This window comes from Dermacentor andersoni, chromosome 3 (assembly GCF_023375885.2).
Source record: "Dermacentor andersoni chromosome 3, qqDerAnde1_hic_scaffold, whole genome shotgun sequence".
NCBI classification, from domain to species: domain Eukaryota; kingdom Metazoa; phylum Arthropoda; class Arachnida; order Ixodida; family Ixodidae; genus Dermacentor; species Dermacentor andersoni.
The window spans coordinates 99,537,198-99,552,971 of record NC_092816.1 but is presented as its reverse complement, the minus strand read 5'-3'; the positions used below and the strand labels follow the sequence as shown (position 1 = coordinate 99,552,971).

Below are 15,774 nucleotides of genomic sequence, written 5' to 3'. Positions count from 1 at the left end.
TCGGTTTGTTTACCATGATAACTCTCGAGGAGAGAATTTTTGTTAAGCCCTCAAATTCTACCAATGGCAAATACTCAGTGGTTACATCGAAGGAAACAAAGTAAATAAGAGAATACTTTATCTGTAATTACCACTGCAAGAACACATCGGTGTAGTTTACAAATGCGTTGGATCCGACATTGTAAACAGTGGCTTTCTCTAGGAAGTTGTTTTTTGTGACGCAGAGGGGAACGGAGCATGCTTGGTCACCATACAAAGGTTATAAAACCTAATTTGCTGCTACGTTGAAGGGGCGCTTAGAAGCACTTAAACACATCCGCTATATTAAGTTGGCAGTAAATGGCCGGATATTTGCAAACCGCTACGTGGTGGGAAGGGCCCAAGAAAGCTGTCACTTTAAAAGAAATCGGTACCAAATGGGCTTCCTCGGAGACAGTTCCTCCTGTACAATAAAGCAACGGAGCCTAGTAAACGCTCAACATATTGAGTAAACGTCAGTCCCTCAAACAGCACCTTCCATGCTTGCGCTTCAGTTCATATAGCGAAACATGCAATCAAATAAGGGAAGGCGAAACGGTATCGTTGTGATGAACAAGTTTATTTTTCCATCAAGGAGGCGCCTTGAACTTGTCTTCTTTTTCAAATAAGTTACATTTGAATGGTTTCTGCAAAAATCAAAAGAAGAGAAAAGATATTGTTAGTCCGCAGTATTAACAAAAATCATCCCATCATTAAAAGTCTTTTGCATATATTCTGCATGTTTTCTTGGGTGAAACAAACACAATACAGCTATCCTTGAAAATGAAACAGGTGCACCACTTCTTTCAGCACAGCCAATGCAGCTTTTTAGTCTTCAAAAGAGGCTGTCATTACTAACGCAACGAAATTCATATATCGTTTTACACTAAACTACCAGCTGAGCAAGCAAAATGTATACTCACACTTCTTCTTGCGGAGAAGGGCACCGTAGTGGAAGGGAGAGCCAAGGCCGTAGCCGTAGTTCAGGCCATAGCCGAGGAGACCGTGACCGTAACCGTAGTGGCCAGCACCGTAGCCGAGAGTGCCAACGCCGTAGTTGTACACTGGGGAGGCGTGGTAGCCGGCAACAACTGGAGCGGCATGGGCGACAGTGGCCACAGCCGGGGCGTGGTGAACGGCAGTTACAGCTGGGGCAGCGGCGTAAGTAGCCACGGCTGGAGCAGCAGCGTAAGTGGCGACTGGAGCGTGAGCCACGGCGGTGACAGCTGGGGCGTGGTAGGTGGTAGCAACCTTGGTCACGGCTGGAGCAGCAGTGTAGGTGGCGACAGCTGGAGCAGCGGCGTAAGTGGCAACAGCTGGGGCGGCATGGTAGGCGGCAACCCTGGTCACGGCTGGAGCAACGGCATAGGAGGCGACTGGGGCGTGGGCAACGGTAGCGACAGCTGGAGCAGCGTGGGCGACGGTGTGCACTGCTGGAGCATAGCCGGCGTAGCCGAGACCGTAACCATATCCAAGACCACCGTAGGCGTGGCCGAGACCATAGCCGTATCCGAGACCAGTGTATCCAAGACCACCGTATCCGAGACCACCGTAGCCGATACCGTAGCCGGTATATCCAGCGAAAGCGCTGGTGGCAAGAGCCAAGAGGACGCAGGCACGGATCTGCGGTGTTGCGTGTATATATCCTGTCAAGCTGAGCTCAATTGTGAGGTTGTTCTTATGACTCTTGCAATACACAAACGCAGATTCAGCTTTTTTGATGTTCTTGACTGAATGCTACAAGATGAAATATTTCTTTCATATCTACTGATATTTTCTAATTCTATATTTAAAAATACTTTCATGAAGTGCTACTGCAGACAATATAGTTGTTATTGATGTGTTGCTGTTGAAGTTATTATTTCCTGTAAAGTTATCTAGATGACCTAATAGTCCTTCGGAATCCCGCATGGTGGAGAGAGGTAATTAATAAAGGGAAAAGGAGACATCCAGCCGATCGTAGCAGTTGCTGCAAAGGAAACCTATAGTTCAACATTTTGGTCAACGTGAATCGCAGAACTTTCAGTAAGTGTCCATCTTATGACTCTGAAGCATTTTCAAACTTATCACATAGTTGTTCGAACATCCTGCAACCTTCTGCACCGCAGAGTATAAGCAAACCTGCCCGTTTACCTTGCAGGTACGTTTTTACGTCATAACTAGTTACCAAGCGATGTTGAGAATTCAAAATGTAATCAGCCATGTACCCTACTTCTGTAACAGCGGTTATAAATTGGAATATGCCCTGCATTACTAATGCTGCATAGCTTGCATCTTTCAATGATGCAATTATCGGAAGGTTTGTTTAGTTTTACAGGAATCAGAAGGACAGGCTTCCTAACCATGGGGACTTTAGAGCTGCTGTTGAGCCAACTGCTGAATCTGTGCAGTCCGTGTCCTCTTTTATACAAAAAATCTTCCTTCACGGTCTCCACCAATGTGAAAATACAAAACAAAATGGATAAAAAAATAGAGCCTAGACCCATTTTGCTATTCCGTATGTATTTGTAAAGAAGCAAAACCGGAGTTACGTCTGACAGTGGGCATTGGCCAAACAGTAGTAAAGCACCGCGCCTTTACCTTGAAAGGATGCTAATGAGAGATCTCAAAAAAGATATGGGAAAAAGTATCCTGGAGAGCTTGTGAGGGCGGCGCAGCCCCGCAGTGAAGGGTCACGTAGCATCGAATGTTGTAATGCGAGAGCAGAGTAAGACGTCATTGTGAAGCACGTATTACGAGTTCTAATTGACGAAAACAGAATTGGGAAGAGCCACTTGCACAAGGTGGAATCCATGTAATGCGAAGCGGCTAAATAAATCCTCCATAGAGGAAAATTGAATGCCGCCACTTAGTCTTGATTTTTTATCTAGTGGCGTGTGTGTAATGTCACGTAATTTTTCATGAAAATACACTGCACTGGTAACTCGATGGTTAATGACAGCTTATTATTCAAAATTGTGAATATAATTCGCATTCCGTTATTGTGCATAGGAATGTTTGTACTCAACCTGTTGGTTGAAACCTAAAAATATACAATGTTTTAGTGCAAATGCAGCGCGATTACAGTGTAGATTTTACCTTACTCAAGCGTCTACATTCAGCGCTACAAGTGAAAAAAGAGCCTTTTAATCGGTGGACACGGGAAGAAAGTGAAAGAAAAAATAAAGTTCTAACGGTATAAAGAAAACAAAAAAGTCATAGCTTCATGAACGGCTCTATTCGTCAAAGAAGAAACCAAATGCAACTTTTAACTTGTTATCCTCGTTATCGCGACAAAATCCTATAATGCCGCCTAATTGACACCTTAGCTCTCACCATAAACATAACTTTCGAAGCATATGCAGTATGCTAAGCGAAAAGGAATAATAAAACAGAAATAGAACATTGTATAGTCCTGTGTCTGAGAGGCACACTATAGCATGAAAATAACTCAATAGACTAAGCAAATAGCAGTAAGTAAATTCTGATAAACAGACTTTGCTGTAGCAGTGCACTTCTTGCTTTCATGTGTATACACTCTAGTATGGCCAACTTTCTGTTTTTCTAAGGGTAATGAGAATGCTAACGTTATTTCTAAAATTGACACAAAAACGACGGAAAGGATCAAATAACAAAAGCGGATGAAAAAATACACGTTTGCTCCGCCTCATCGGTACCGGACAAAGACTCAAACAAAAATATATTTATAAGATGGCTGGAGGGCTGATTGTGGAATAGCAATAACAGGAGGAGGCTTCACGCGTGAACCGACAAAGACCAGGGAGAAAAGTTTAATGATAAGAACGGTGGAGACGTAAGCCGAAGTAACATCTGGGATAAATATTTAAGGGTGGATAGAAAAGAGAAAGAAGAAAGATGAGCTGATAAATTAACAGAGTGAGTGACGCAATCAATTCAGTGTACGGTACACAAACCGGCCTCATGCTACACAGAAAGTTCAGTGTCGCTGACTTAGCCAGTGGCCCGACCGGTAGATTTACTGGAATGCCTTTAAGTCCTTCGCATTCGCAGGACGCGTATAAAGAACACTTGGCTTTACTTCTCTTGCGCAGATCATTTCAGTTGCGGAGGAGATGGAAAGTGCTCAAGGTCATTGCATTGCCATCGCCACTGCCATGAGGCGATGACAATCTCTATCATGGCGTATGCTCGCCTTAAATTGGGTAAATATATATCTGCGCCACAGGCTAGCCCTCTGGGAAGGGGGTCGTTCCGGATGAGAGATCGCCAGAAGGATGTTACCACGCGCGTAGGGAGTTGTCAGATTCACCGCGAAGCATCTGTAGTCAAGCCCATCGACACACATACAGTAACGAAATGTCACGAGAAATCGAACTTTCTATATTGTCTCAATGGTCAGACCCCCGAATTTGTTCAGTGGCGCTTGAGTGGAGAAATAGGCGTGATTACGTAGCCATGCTTCGCGGGTATCCTACTGGGTCTTTAAAAACATGCTCGGCATGCTGTTAGAGAGTTTTTGAGAAAAGTTCGCAAACCCTGAGCAAGTATATGCATCACTAGAGCAGTGCACTTGTGTTGTGTAATCTTGTGCCGTCGCTTCCCGCTGTTCTTAAGTGTTCTCGTTAATGTGCACCAACAAGCTATACTTTCAATCATCCAATTAGAGGTGCTGTTGGAGGTTGGAGACGTGCTTTTCGAGTTTGTCCGGTGTGAGGAATGAAGGTCGACCGTGATTGTAGCTGCTGCCTGCAGGTTTACATATCAACACAATGGGGGCTGGCACCTCGGAAAACTCAAACTAGATGTGCATGGGAGCGCTCTCGCTACTTTTGCACATTCTCGCTTAGAAATTGGAAAGTTTGGTCCACCTGTAGGTAGTAGCCCTCCTTTCGCTGCTATACGACTTTTTACGAGCAAGGCGTAAAGTCGTGGTGTTCATTTGAAATTGTGGGTTCTGTCGGGCTTACGCTGTTCATTTCGTACTTCAGTTTCATCGGAGCAAACGGCCCTAATAATGCGGCTAAAGAAATCTTACCCTGGCGCAGATTTCTAGCAGGCAGCGATTACAATGTTCACTACATTGCATAAAATTTTAATGTGAGGTCTCGCACACTAACAGCAGTTAGATTGGGAGTGAAACCAATGAGAGGAAAACAGCATTGGGAAGTCAGTCAGAGGTCAAGGACATGTAAATATTTCTTGGATGATTGTAGAATGCGTTAGGTACCAAATGTATTCATGGCGTAAGAAAGACGAAAACTTCATGGAACACGAAATTTGAAATAAACGAAGTAAAGCATTTGCAAAAGAAACAAAATTTAGACAACTTCTTGGGTTCCCTCCAACTATTTAAACAGTTTTCGGAATAGGAGCTATTGAAAAGGGGCTCTGAATTCAACAAAAGGCATGATGGATCGCAACATTCAATGGGCCAGTCGTAAAAGACCTAAATTTATTATTTAATTATTTATAATTGAAACGGTGAGGCGCAATGGCGACGTTGGTGCCGCCGGTGTTACGACACGCTATCGACAATGCGTGCAACATTTGTGTGTGAAGGGGTAGAAGCATAGAATTTCAGACAATAATTGCTCGAGGAATCTCTGGCGCTGCGATGGTTCAGCTTCCATACGGGAATGATGCTTAGTATGTGGATTTGTGTGATATTCGGTCTTGCGGATTGAGACGTGTTTGTGACTGCTTACTGCGCCTTTATCTTCCTGATTTCTTCACATTGTGAAGCAATACTTCTCCCCTAAACTGTTTATGGCAGTAGAATTATGGGCATATTCACAATAACGTGCTTACTATATATATTTGGCTCACCAAGTCACAAAGCCGTCTGGACGCCCGAAGGACCATGCTTAGGCAAATCATTGTACAAATCTTTATTCCTACTCTGGCTCAACCGCCGTCGCTGCAGCTTCCGCATGCACTAAAGCTAGAGATATCTCCAGTAATTTTTGCGGGAAACAATATTAATATAAGGTCCCCATAGACGGGGGGTGCAAGACGGGCAGTGCGTGTAACTGCAAAAATGACGAAGCGGAATGAACGCAACCCAGCGTTCCGGGGCATAATCAGTGTTTACAGTGGAGTCATGCCAACGCTCTCCCTCCTAGTGCTGCCATGAGCGGTGTCTGTGGTCTGAGTGGAATGGACAGTACACTTCACGCTACAAACCCTGATGGTTTTCCAACGGCCTCATCTAATTTGCCATAGTGGTTCGATGCCTGCAACGCCCATGATTGCGCTCCCCATCAAGTCAGCCTTGGAAACGCCCTGCATCAAGGAAATGGAACCCGGTGACTTTAGCACGTGAACTGACTGTTTGAATTGGTACGAATTGAGCGCGGAAATAAATTGCTGCTGCTGCGAATGCCGCAGAGCGGTTTTCACTGGCAGTCGTATCACGCGTCGAAGACTGCGCGATCTCGGCCGGCGCAGGCACAACGTGATCCTCTGCCCAAAATGTGTTCACGCACTCTATTGTTAGCATAAGATAAAAATGAAAAGCGGTCACATGATCACGAGCAATATAATGTAAGTCTATTCCAAACTTCTTTATTCCAATTCTGCAATCAGCCCTCCGCGATTGGTCAAAAACTGTTTTCAACCACCCCTACTTCGCCTGTCTGTCCCGCGATGTCACGAAAACCGTAATAGCTCCCCACCTGATAAAACGTGAACACACTGATTATGCATGATTGGAAAGAACAAAGAAATATAGTTATTTCTCATTCGACGCCTTTTAGCCGTTAGACATTGGCTATTGGTCAAAATATTTAGGGATGCACCCACTTCACCTGCCTGTTACGCGGCGTCACAATACCGCGCGAACTGACCAGGTCAATGTGACGTGAACGCGTTAAAGATGCTATAATATGCCCGACAAAACTGAATTTTATTCTGAATAGCCGCAGGCTGTCCCCTTCCGAAAGGAATAAAAGATGGCTGCCACCGATCGCACAGGCACTGGCTACTCGCACTTGCCGGAGTGCGTGGGTTTATCTGCGTACAATAAAGCTTTTTGTGTGGTCGTGTAACGTTTTTGATTACTTTCGGCATGTTTACGACCTCGTTCTGCGAACTCTTCGTTGCTGAGGATTCGGATTAGCGGCATTCTTAGCCTTCCGTTTCAGGCCATCGCGATTTTCAACCAGCCACCGCAAGCTAAGTAAGGAACAGCGGACATATCGCAGACGCCGGCGCCCCTCTGTTCGTCCGGTTATCGATTTCCAGTGCACTGGCTCGGCCCCATCGAATCCCTCTCCATTGAGCGTGCTGCTCGCCTCTTTTCAGCCAATTAGATAAGATAAGCCACTCAATGTAGGCAATGTTATTCGTTTTTCAAGCAAAGAAAAGTGACTTGCTATAAACCATGGGAGCGCTTGATTGGACTCTTCAGGCAACCCTGCGGGTCACCGCCCGATACATGCGTCGGCCGTTAGTGAAATTTGACGTCAGGAGATTGCAGTACAAACATATTGGAATAGTTTTACGTTACAGGGCTCCTAGGTTTGTTGTTTATATAATGCTACTATAAGCAGCATCATTCCTGGTCTTTAGTAGCGTGCAACCGTAAATATTGCAAATTGCGGAATAGAAGAAACGCGGGCGCACACGTCATAACTAGGCGTCGGCAGAAAAACTCTTATTTTGCGACATTTAGGGCCCTATGAAATAAAGCTATTCCAATTTATTTTTATTTCAGACTCCTGACGTCCGATGTACATAAACGCAAGCAGCACGCGGTAACCCCCCGCGTTGTCTGAACCGCCCAATCGAACGTTCTCCTCGTTTATAACAGGTCGGTTGTCTTTGCTTTCAAAACGAATAACATTGCCTATATAGAACAATTTTTCTTATCTAATCGGTTTACAAAAGGTGACGAGTACGCTAAAGTGAAGATGGTTTGGATGGGGCCAAGCCAGCCCAGTGAAAATAGATAACAAGATCCAGAAGGTGGCGCCGACGTCTGCAATAGGTCCGCTTCCCCTTACTTAGCTTGGGGTGGCTGGTCGAAAACCGCGGTGGCGTGCAACGGAAGGTTACGAAGGATACTAAAACGGATACTCAGCAGAGAAGAGATGGCAGAGCAATGTTGTACACGTACCGAAAGGGCTCGATACATTTATACGGTCACGCAATAACAGTCATTATGTGCCAATATATGTATGCTCGCCGACACGTGCGAGTAGCCAGTGCCTGAGCGTTCGACGAGCAGCCATCTTCTATTCCTTTTGGAATAGAGCAGTCTGTGGCTATCCAGAAAAAAAAATCTGTTTTGTTTTGCATATTAATGCATCCTTAACGCATACATGTCACTTGAACGCGGTGAGTTTTCGCGGTTTTATGACGTCGCGTGACAGACAGGCGAAGTGGGTGCAGCCCGAGAGCTTTTGCCCAATAGCAGAGGGCTAACGGCGAAATTGTGCTGAATTAGAAATAGTCAGTAATCTTTTGTTTGGTCTAAGCACGCGTACTCAGCATATCTGCGTCATATCAGACGGAGAGCTATCGTGGTCTTCGTGACATCGCGTGACTGACAGGCGAAGTGCAGGTCGTCCGAAAATTTTTTGACCAATCGTGGAGGCTGATTGCAGAATCGGAATACAAAAGTTTGGAAGAGCTTTACGTTATAGTGGCCTGAATCTAGCCTCGCCTAAAATCACGCCGATCGCTTGCGACTCTTCAACGGTACGATCGACTTGGAGGAACTCAGTCATGGTGGCGAGAAGCCGAGGCGGCAGCACTGGTGGTCGTGCAGCGTAAGAGAAGATAATGCCAGCAAGCGGTCTACTGTCGAATAGATCGCCGCTTTGGCGCTATGGCTGTCACCCTATGAATATTCGACGTCGAATTTCCGCTCGTGGCCTTAGATGTTTGCCTGTAAGAATAAGAAGCAGGGCATTAAGAACAGACGCAAATATGAAAATGAACTCTGCAAGAAAGATGACCAGAACGCTGCCGCGGGAGCGCCACGTGCTCCGATCCGAGACGGGTGGCATTTACTGAGGTGCCCAGTAAATGCATACCTTTACAAAATGCTCGCACATTATTTAACCATTCTAAAGCATATACAGCAAATTAGTTTTCGGCTATCACTTTAAAGTTCAGTGGTTGGTGAGTGCAGGTATTCTGAGTGGCTACACTCTCGTCACACTAATAAAAACAAAGTGTCGAGGAAATTATTGTGTTAATTTTGGTATATCATGAACGTCACGTAACAGGCAGTTCAGAATCACAGTCAGAAGAACACATATAGGAATGCACATTCAGGCAACACAAGGAAGATTCAAACGGTTCATTTGGTGCCGTTTGCATTCTCTTGTATTGTCCTCAACTTTTACGAGGTAATGTAGGCTTGTCAATTCACAGAACGTTATGTGGCTGTCAGTACTATCGTTGAAAAGTCACAGGCAACGAAGTGGAGTGAACCGATTGTTTTTTAACGCAGAAATCAACTCAAGTATGCTGCTTGGATTTAGATTGCCGAAGCTTAGCTGTGCTGAAACGTGTGTATTCCATTCGGCGTTGCCTCGCTGAGCAGCATCTTCTGGAGTTGCCCAGATGATTTCCCGCCCGCCGACCTCGTCTCGGCACCCCCAACCAAGGAACAATGAGAGGCCTTTTTCTCCAACACCGGCCGAGACATCCTGACGCGGGTCGTGGCACGAGCTGAAGACGTCATCGAGAAGCACAGCCTGGCAGCTACGTAGCTTAGCCTCCCTTACCTCTTAGTGTTTCGATTAACAAATTTGTTACTCACTCAGTCAGCGTTCGCGATAACTGTCTTTATTTCACCAAATGGGTAAAGCATTGTCCTCCAATCTCTACTTCCTTGATAAGGCCGGCATCGGCAGGCATTTTGGAAACAGGTGACTGAATGATCGCTCTCGAGCACTTGCAGCACATGGTATTCCTGATAAATCTTCGGGCTATACAAAACTGGTTACGTAAATATATTTACCAAATAACTAGTAACTAGGAATACTAAATTATTTTAATCCAGCAAGTAAAAAAATTGGTCCTCGAGATTGTCAGGCATGTTCACAGTTAATAACACAAAATGCGTTCAAACAGAGGTGTCACTGCTAAACATATCACCATCCGCACGAATAAATTAAGCATCGTTCTAGCAGCTTGCTTGACCGGAACAACGGCTCCCATGAAGTCACACTCAGGGCGAAGGCAATATGTTTGGCGTTTTAGAGGTTGATTCGTTATTGATTTTTTCTTGAAGATGCATAGAAGTTTTCTAAACAAACTGCGATACTGTGAGCACAGCAGAATCCGCGTCACAACAGCAACCTACTGCCATTCCATCAGAAAGCAGCCATAAAATGATGATGATAATAATTTATTCGCGTCCCCTTTGAAGCAGGCCGGTAAAAAATGGTCCCCTATCGTGCTTGAGCTAATCAGGCATGCTATACATGCTATTCAGTTTAGCATTTTCACCACGTCATCTTAGTTGTTTTCATCTTCCTTAAAACTTCGATTTCTACATTGTGCCGTTACCTAGGCTTGTAATGGGTTTGGTCCTACTAATCACTTCCCTGCATTTTTCCCCAATACTCTCAACGCATATTGCTTACTAGCACTGCTCACCAGTTCATGCTTCCATCCACTTTAAATACCAGCGCTTCGGCAAGGTGTGCGTTGCCTACGTGCATTATTTAGTGAATATATTCGCCTTCTATTGTAATGAGCTGAGTTCTCTCGGGATTTCAGCTGAAGCAGACCCATGCGTAATTCCGTTGCGAACATTTGCGCCAGTGTGAAGAAGAAGCCATGGTGGCGCCTCTTATCATCGTCGTGAATTACTGTTGCACCCCGAGCTGCGCGCTTCCCGATGCGATTTTCCCACCTTCCCATCTAGCCACCATAACTCCAGGGGAGCGGCGACGGTTGCGGCATTCGCATAGCGACAGCGATCTGTGGGTCGCTGAATGAAAATTGCACCCTGTGAAACGGTCGTATGTTTGGAAACATGTAGCACAAGCTGAGATTACGATTACGAAGAATAAAAGAAGCGTACTGCTTATTTTGCACCTGTATGCATCATATCGCTATTTTAAGGCGTCATTCACTACGTAAAACGCTTTCCTCATGAGCATGCCATATCGACAGTCCAAAGAAATTTGGCATCACAGATATAACATCACAGATATAACGTCACAAATATGGTTTCATTATCTTTTTGTACACGAATGCTATCTGAGTATCCAATATCAGAAATTCAAAGCAGAAGTTTTTTCAACCGGACTGCAGGCTCTATAGGTAGAAGACATTTTTTTCGTAGCAGGTTCACGTTAGCTGACAAAAGATCAGTTTCAGAAAAGAATGGCAGTTTGTACTAAACAGCGAAGCATTCAACACAATATCAAGGTTTAACACAACGTTTAAGCGGCTGTCATGGTATTTATTCATACAGTTTCCTAAAAAATTGTATGATTGTAAAGCGCACAAAGTTATTCTACTCTCGTCATTACTGCCATAAGGCAACATTGCCTGTCATGGAGCATCCCTCTCTTGAATTACTTAAATGGACCTGTTTCCCATGAATTAGTCCTCTGGGGACAGGATCGTCTCAATGGCGACTCGCAGCTTGGATGCTTTCACGTTTTTAGTGACAGATGTCCTATTCGCCGCCAAGTGTCGCTATAATGGTATCGCAACACAGATAATAACGACATTTCACGTGAAATTCCAATTTATATAGTATGCCAATGCTCAGACACCCACCTTTGGATTAGTGGAGAGAGCCATATGGAAAGAGCCATTATCAGTTGCGCTTGCACAGAGCCATATGAGAAGTTATGTTGGTTGGCTTTGTCGCACATCTAACTTGTCGCGAGAAAGATGACTGAACTCCCATTAGAGAATATTTGCGAACAGAGTAAAAAAATATGGGACCACGATAAGATGACGTCATAGCGCTCTTCACTCTTCTTGTTAGTCTGTTCGTTTAATAACTGCGCACTACTTGGACTGTCTGATCTTGTCCCGCCCTTTCCCACTGGCTCTAATTATTTGCTAAATATGTACCAACAAGCTGCGTTTTGAGCCCGCCAATTAAAAGTGCTGTTTTGAAGCCAGTATAGCGCAAAGAAACACGGACAAAGGAGATGACAGGAGACTATGAGCTCTAACTCTCAACTGGTTTATTGGGTCGCCCGAGAAAAACATCAAAGCTTAGATATACAAAGTGTAGCGCATGCGTACACTTTCTTCCCGGCAAAGAAAAAGAAAATTCAGGAAAGGCATGTCTGGCTACCAAATAGGCCGATCGACGTGTCGCTGACGGAATCCGTGCCTCTTTTTCTAAAATGATAAAAGTGCTGCTGAGGTGAGTGCTAAAACTGCCACTGGAGGTGGAGTCCCACTCTTCGAGTTTCTAAGGCGTGAGGAACGCCGGGCGATCGCCATGGAGCACCGATCCGCACGTGAATCATTCATGCAATGCCTGTGCTGGGTTATCCACGTCAGCTAGATAAAGCTAGATGCGTGGCATAGCGAATTCGCGGATTTCGCGTTTTCTTGATTAGCCTTGCTAAGTTTATGCCCTTGGGCAAGTAGCGGTACCCGTCCTGCTGCAATATCTCGTTTTGATGAGACAAAGTTCCCCTCGTCAGAGCGCTCTAAATAATGTTGTCGCCTCGGCAAACAGCATTCTACAACCAGAGCGTATAGAACGGCACACAAGCGTAACCTAAGACATACGGTATATCGTACCAGTGTAAAAAAAACACGAGGAATTATTGATGTGCGGTGCTCTGCTCGACGCTAGTAATAATACTAGTCGGAATAGAAACAACAACAATCTTATTTTTTGTGAAATCTCATACAAACCTGAAGCCTTCCACGGCCTCCCTGGAACACAGATATTTCTCCAATGTGCTCGTGAGATCACATGTGGTATGGGCCCATTCTCAAGTGAAGTCCCCCTGTCGCCCGTAATTCCAGTGGTCACGGAGAACATCTTGAATCAGATTATGAACAAAAACGAACACTAGGGAAAGACGTGCATTAAGTGCAAAGAGAGAGACAGATATTTATTATGACAGATAAACAGACAAGTCAACCTGAAGTATTACATTCTAACCCACTAGTCTCTCTTGGCGAAGAATAAATCGGTGAACAAAGGAAGCAGAACGGCGAGATGATGATGACATCAAACAAATAGCATGAATACAGATATTGACAGTTGCTTGTAAACGCCTATCACAATAGTATATCTATAGTTAAATGCCGCCTTTGAAAAAAGCCTACAGTGGCCTTATTACCTTACAGCAGAAGTTATATGACAATGGGGCTAAAAGAAAGCGTTTAGATAGTGGCTGGCTGTTGACAGTCGGCAAATCCCCCATTGATTGTCCTTCTGGAAAGTACAACGGACACCCACAGCGCGCGTTGTCCATAGTCAACGGCACGGTGCAGTTCTCACAGTTCGGGCTGCCCGCATCGCCAATAAGATGGTGATAGAATTGTGTGAAGGTCGCTGTGATTCATAGTTTGTGTAAAATACTTGCTTTTGTTCTTTGCATTTTTTGTGGTATCCTCAATCGAAGCTTGGGATGAAGTGAATGAAGGCGCCGATGATGGTGTACTGGCTAAGACCAGTAACTTACCTTACCTATGCGCCTATTCTCGATTAGCATACCGTTGGGATCTGCTCTGTTGATGGGACTGTAATACAATCTGAATTGGTGAGAGCCAATTTTACTTCTGTGTAGGCGAGCACATTTCCATCAACACCGCTGTGTGCAGGAACCAGCTATTATGTTATGCAGGAAGCAGGAATAAACGGAAAGACAGGGAGATTAGCAGTTCTCAAACCGGCTGGCTACCCTGTTATGTTATGCGTTGCCCATATTGTAAGTCGGACAGTTGAGCTTCAGCCACTGCTTAAGCAGGTTCTATGGTCCTGGTCTTGTCATATTGTCAAGAATCTGTAATGCTCGTTTAGCATCACAAAAATGGCCCATGTTTGATTTGGTTGCTCAGAGATGCAACGAACGGTTTCCTTATGGTTCAAAACAGTTTAATGTTGGGGTAGTTGGTATTTTGACATGGGAACGGTATGGAAATACAGCGCAACGGTATGGCACAACAGAAAGGAAGACGAATGCAGGCGGAAACTAAAAAGCGATTTTAATTTGTTAGTTTGCGCCTGCGTTAGCCTTCCTTTCGTTTGCGCCGTACCACGGCTCTGTATTTCAAGATGGCCCTCATTTCTCCATGGCAGCAGCCGCCGAATCCATAGACTTTTTCTCGCCGTCGAGTTTTTTATTTCCACGAATCCACTAAGGTCGGACAGCAGAGGCAGAGTATAGGGCACTTAGGACGTCCACCCATCGGTGTAAACATGCACTGTATAACCTTATGCTTCAGAGAGGCTTGACAGCGCTAGTGGCCTCATACCACATGAGTGTGTTTTTATTTCTTGCTGAGGCCAGTAGTAGAGATGCAGTAGTGGCCTTGAGAATAACGACTGAATGAATTGTAGTTTTATTCTAGGGTTTTACGTGCCAAAACGGTGATATCGTTATGAGGCACGCCGTGGTGGGGGACTTCGGATGAGGTTGGGCACCAGGGTATGTTGAACGTGCGTCCAATGTTCGGGACACGGGCGTCTTCGCATTTCGCCACCATCGGAGTGCGGCCACCGCGGCCCGGATTCGATCTCGCGACCTCGTGCTTGCCAGCGCAACACCATAGCCGCTAAGCCACTGAGGGCGGTGAGAACAAACTTGCTGGTGAGAGTAAACCTTCGCTGGAGCAAGACAAACATGAATGAATTGTTATAACCAGCGATAGCCCGTGAGGAAACGCAGTCTGGGCGCATGTAACAGACCGCCGTCAACTGTTCGCAGGTATATACGATGAGGCTCACATCAACGGTATACCTCAATAGGATAGACCCCTTCTTCCGCGATTCTGTCTTTACTTTACGTGCCGTATGGCACAACTAAGCACACCCTTAAAGCCCCCGCTCAGTGACTTTCTAGGTAAGGTAGGCAGGAAGGTCCAACTTCCTTAAGTACTGGTGAGCTATATCACGTTTCATTAACTAATAGCGCCTGGTACAGCTGGAGCAGAAATCGCTAAGACAGATGCATTTCAGTCTTTACACCTATTTAAGAACACGCATGAGGCAGGGGATGTTTTTCTTACACATCGTCACATGTTTGGACGAAGAAATATCATGGCCGATAATTATAGGAATGAATCTGCAGTAGTTGGTGCATGATAATACGGCACCGTCAAAAGCAGTCGAGTACAAGATCATCGGCTTGAGAATAAAAGCAAGCAACAGAAATTTTGTATTTGCCACTTCCTAACCATGATGGAGGAAGTACTTCGACTTAGCAGCAACAGCACACTGTATAATCAAGCGTGGTTGTGAGCATCATATTCTGGAAGCCAAAACGCAGATGTTATCGTTAACGTACACACTAATGCTGGCAGTTCCCAGTGACTATTCGGGTAGTTAAAATAATGATTTATGATAAAGCGCAGGGCTGAGTATGCCACTTTTCGGAACATAAATGTTTATTTTTTTTCATTGGAACTACTGAAACCATTACTCACTATTTGTGTGCGGCAAATTTAGTGCTACGACAAAATCGTTAATGGAATGAGGATCGCCATTCTATGTGTGAAATGGTTGAGCGATACGTGGTCAAAGAAGTCATGCTGCCTCAAACCATTATGCCCTAAACTAAAGAAAATACTTTTGTGTCATGGTAATACAAGGTGGTTGTGCTGCCAAACAAAGAACGCGAA

General features: G+C 45.0%; 1 protein-coding gene across 1 annotated transcript in view; it reads right to left on the bottom strand.

Moving 5' to 3' along the window:
• Window positions 1-9,637, bottom strand: part of LOC129387033 (uncharacterized) — a 96,302-nt gene extending 86,665 nt beyond the window's left edge. Inside the window, exons 1-2 of the mRNA XM_072286866.1 lie at window positions 9,521-9,637; window positions 942-1,755 (exon numbers count right to left, since the gene is read on the bottom strand). Coding sequence (XP_072142967.1) covers window positions 942-1,755; window positions 9,521-9,637 — 931 coding nt within the window. The remainder of the gene's footprint in view (window positions 1-941; window positions 1,756-9,520) is intronic.
• Window positions 9,638-15,774: the final 6,137 nt, after the last annotated feature.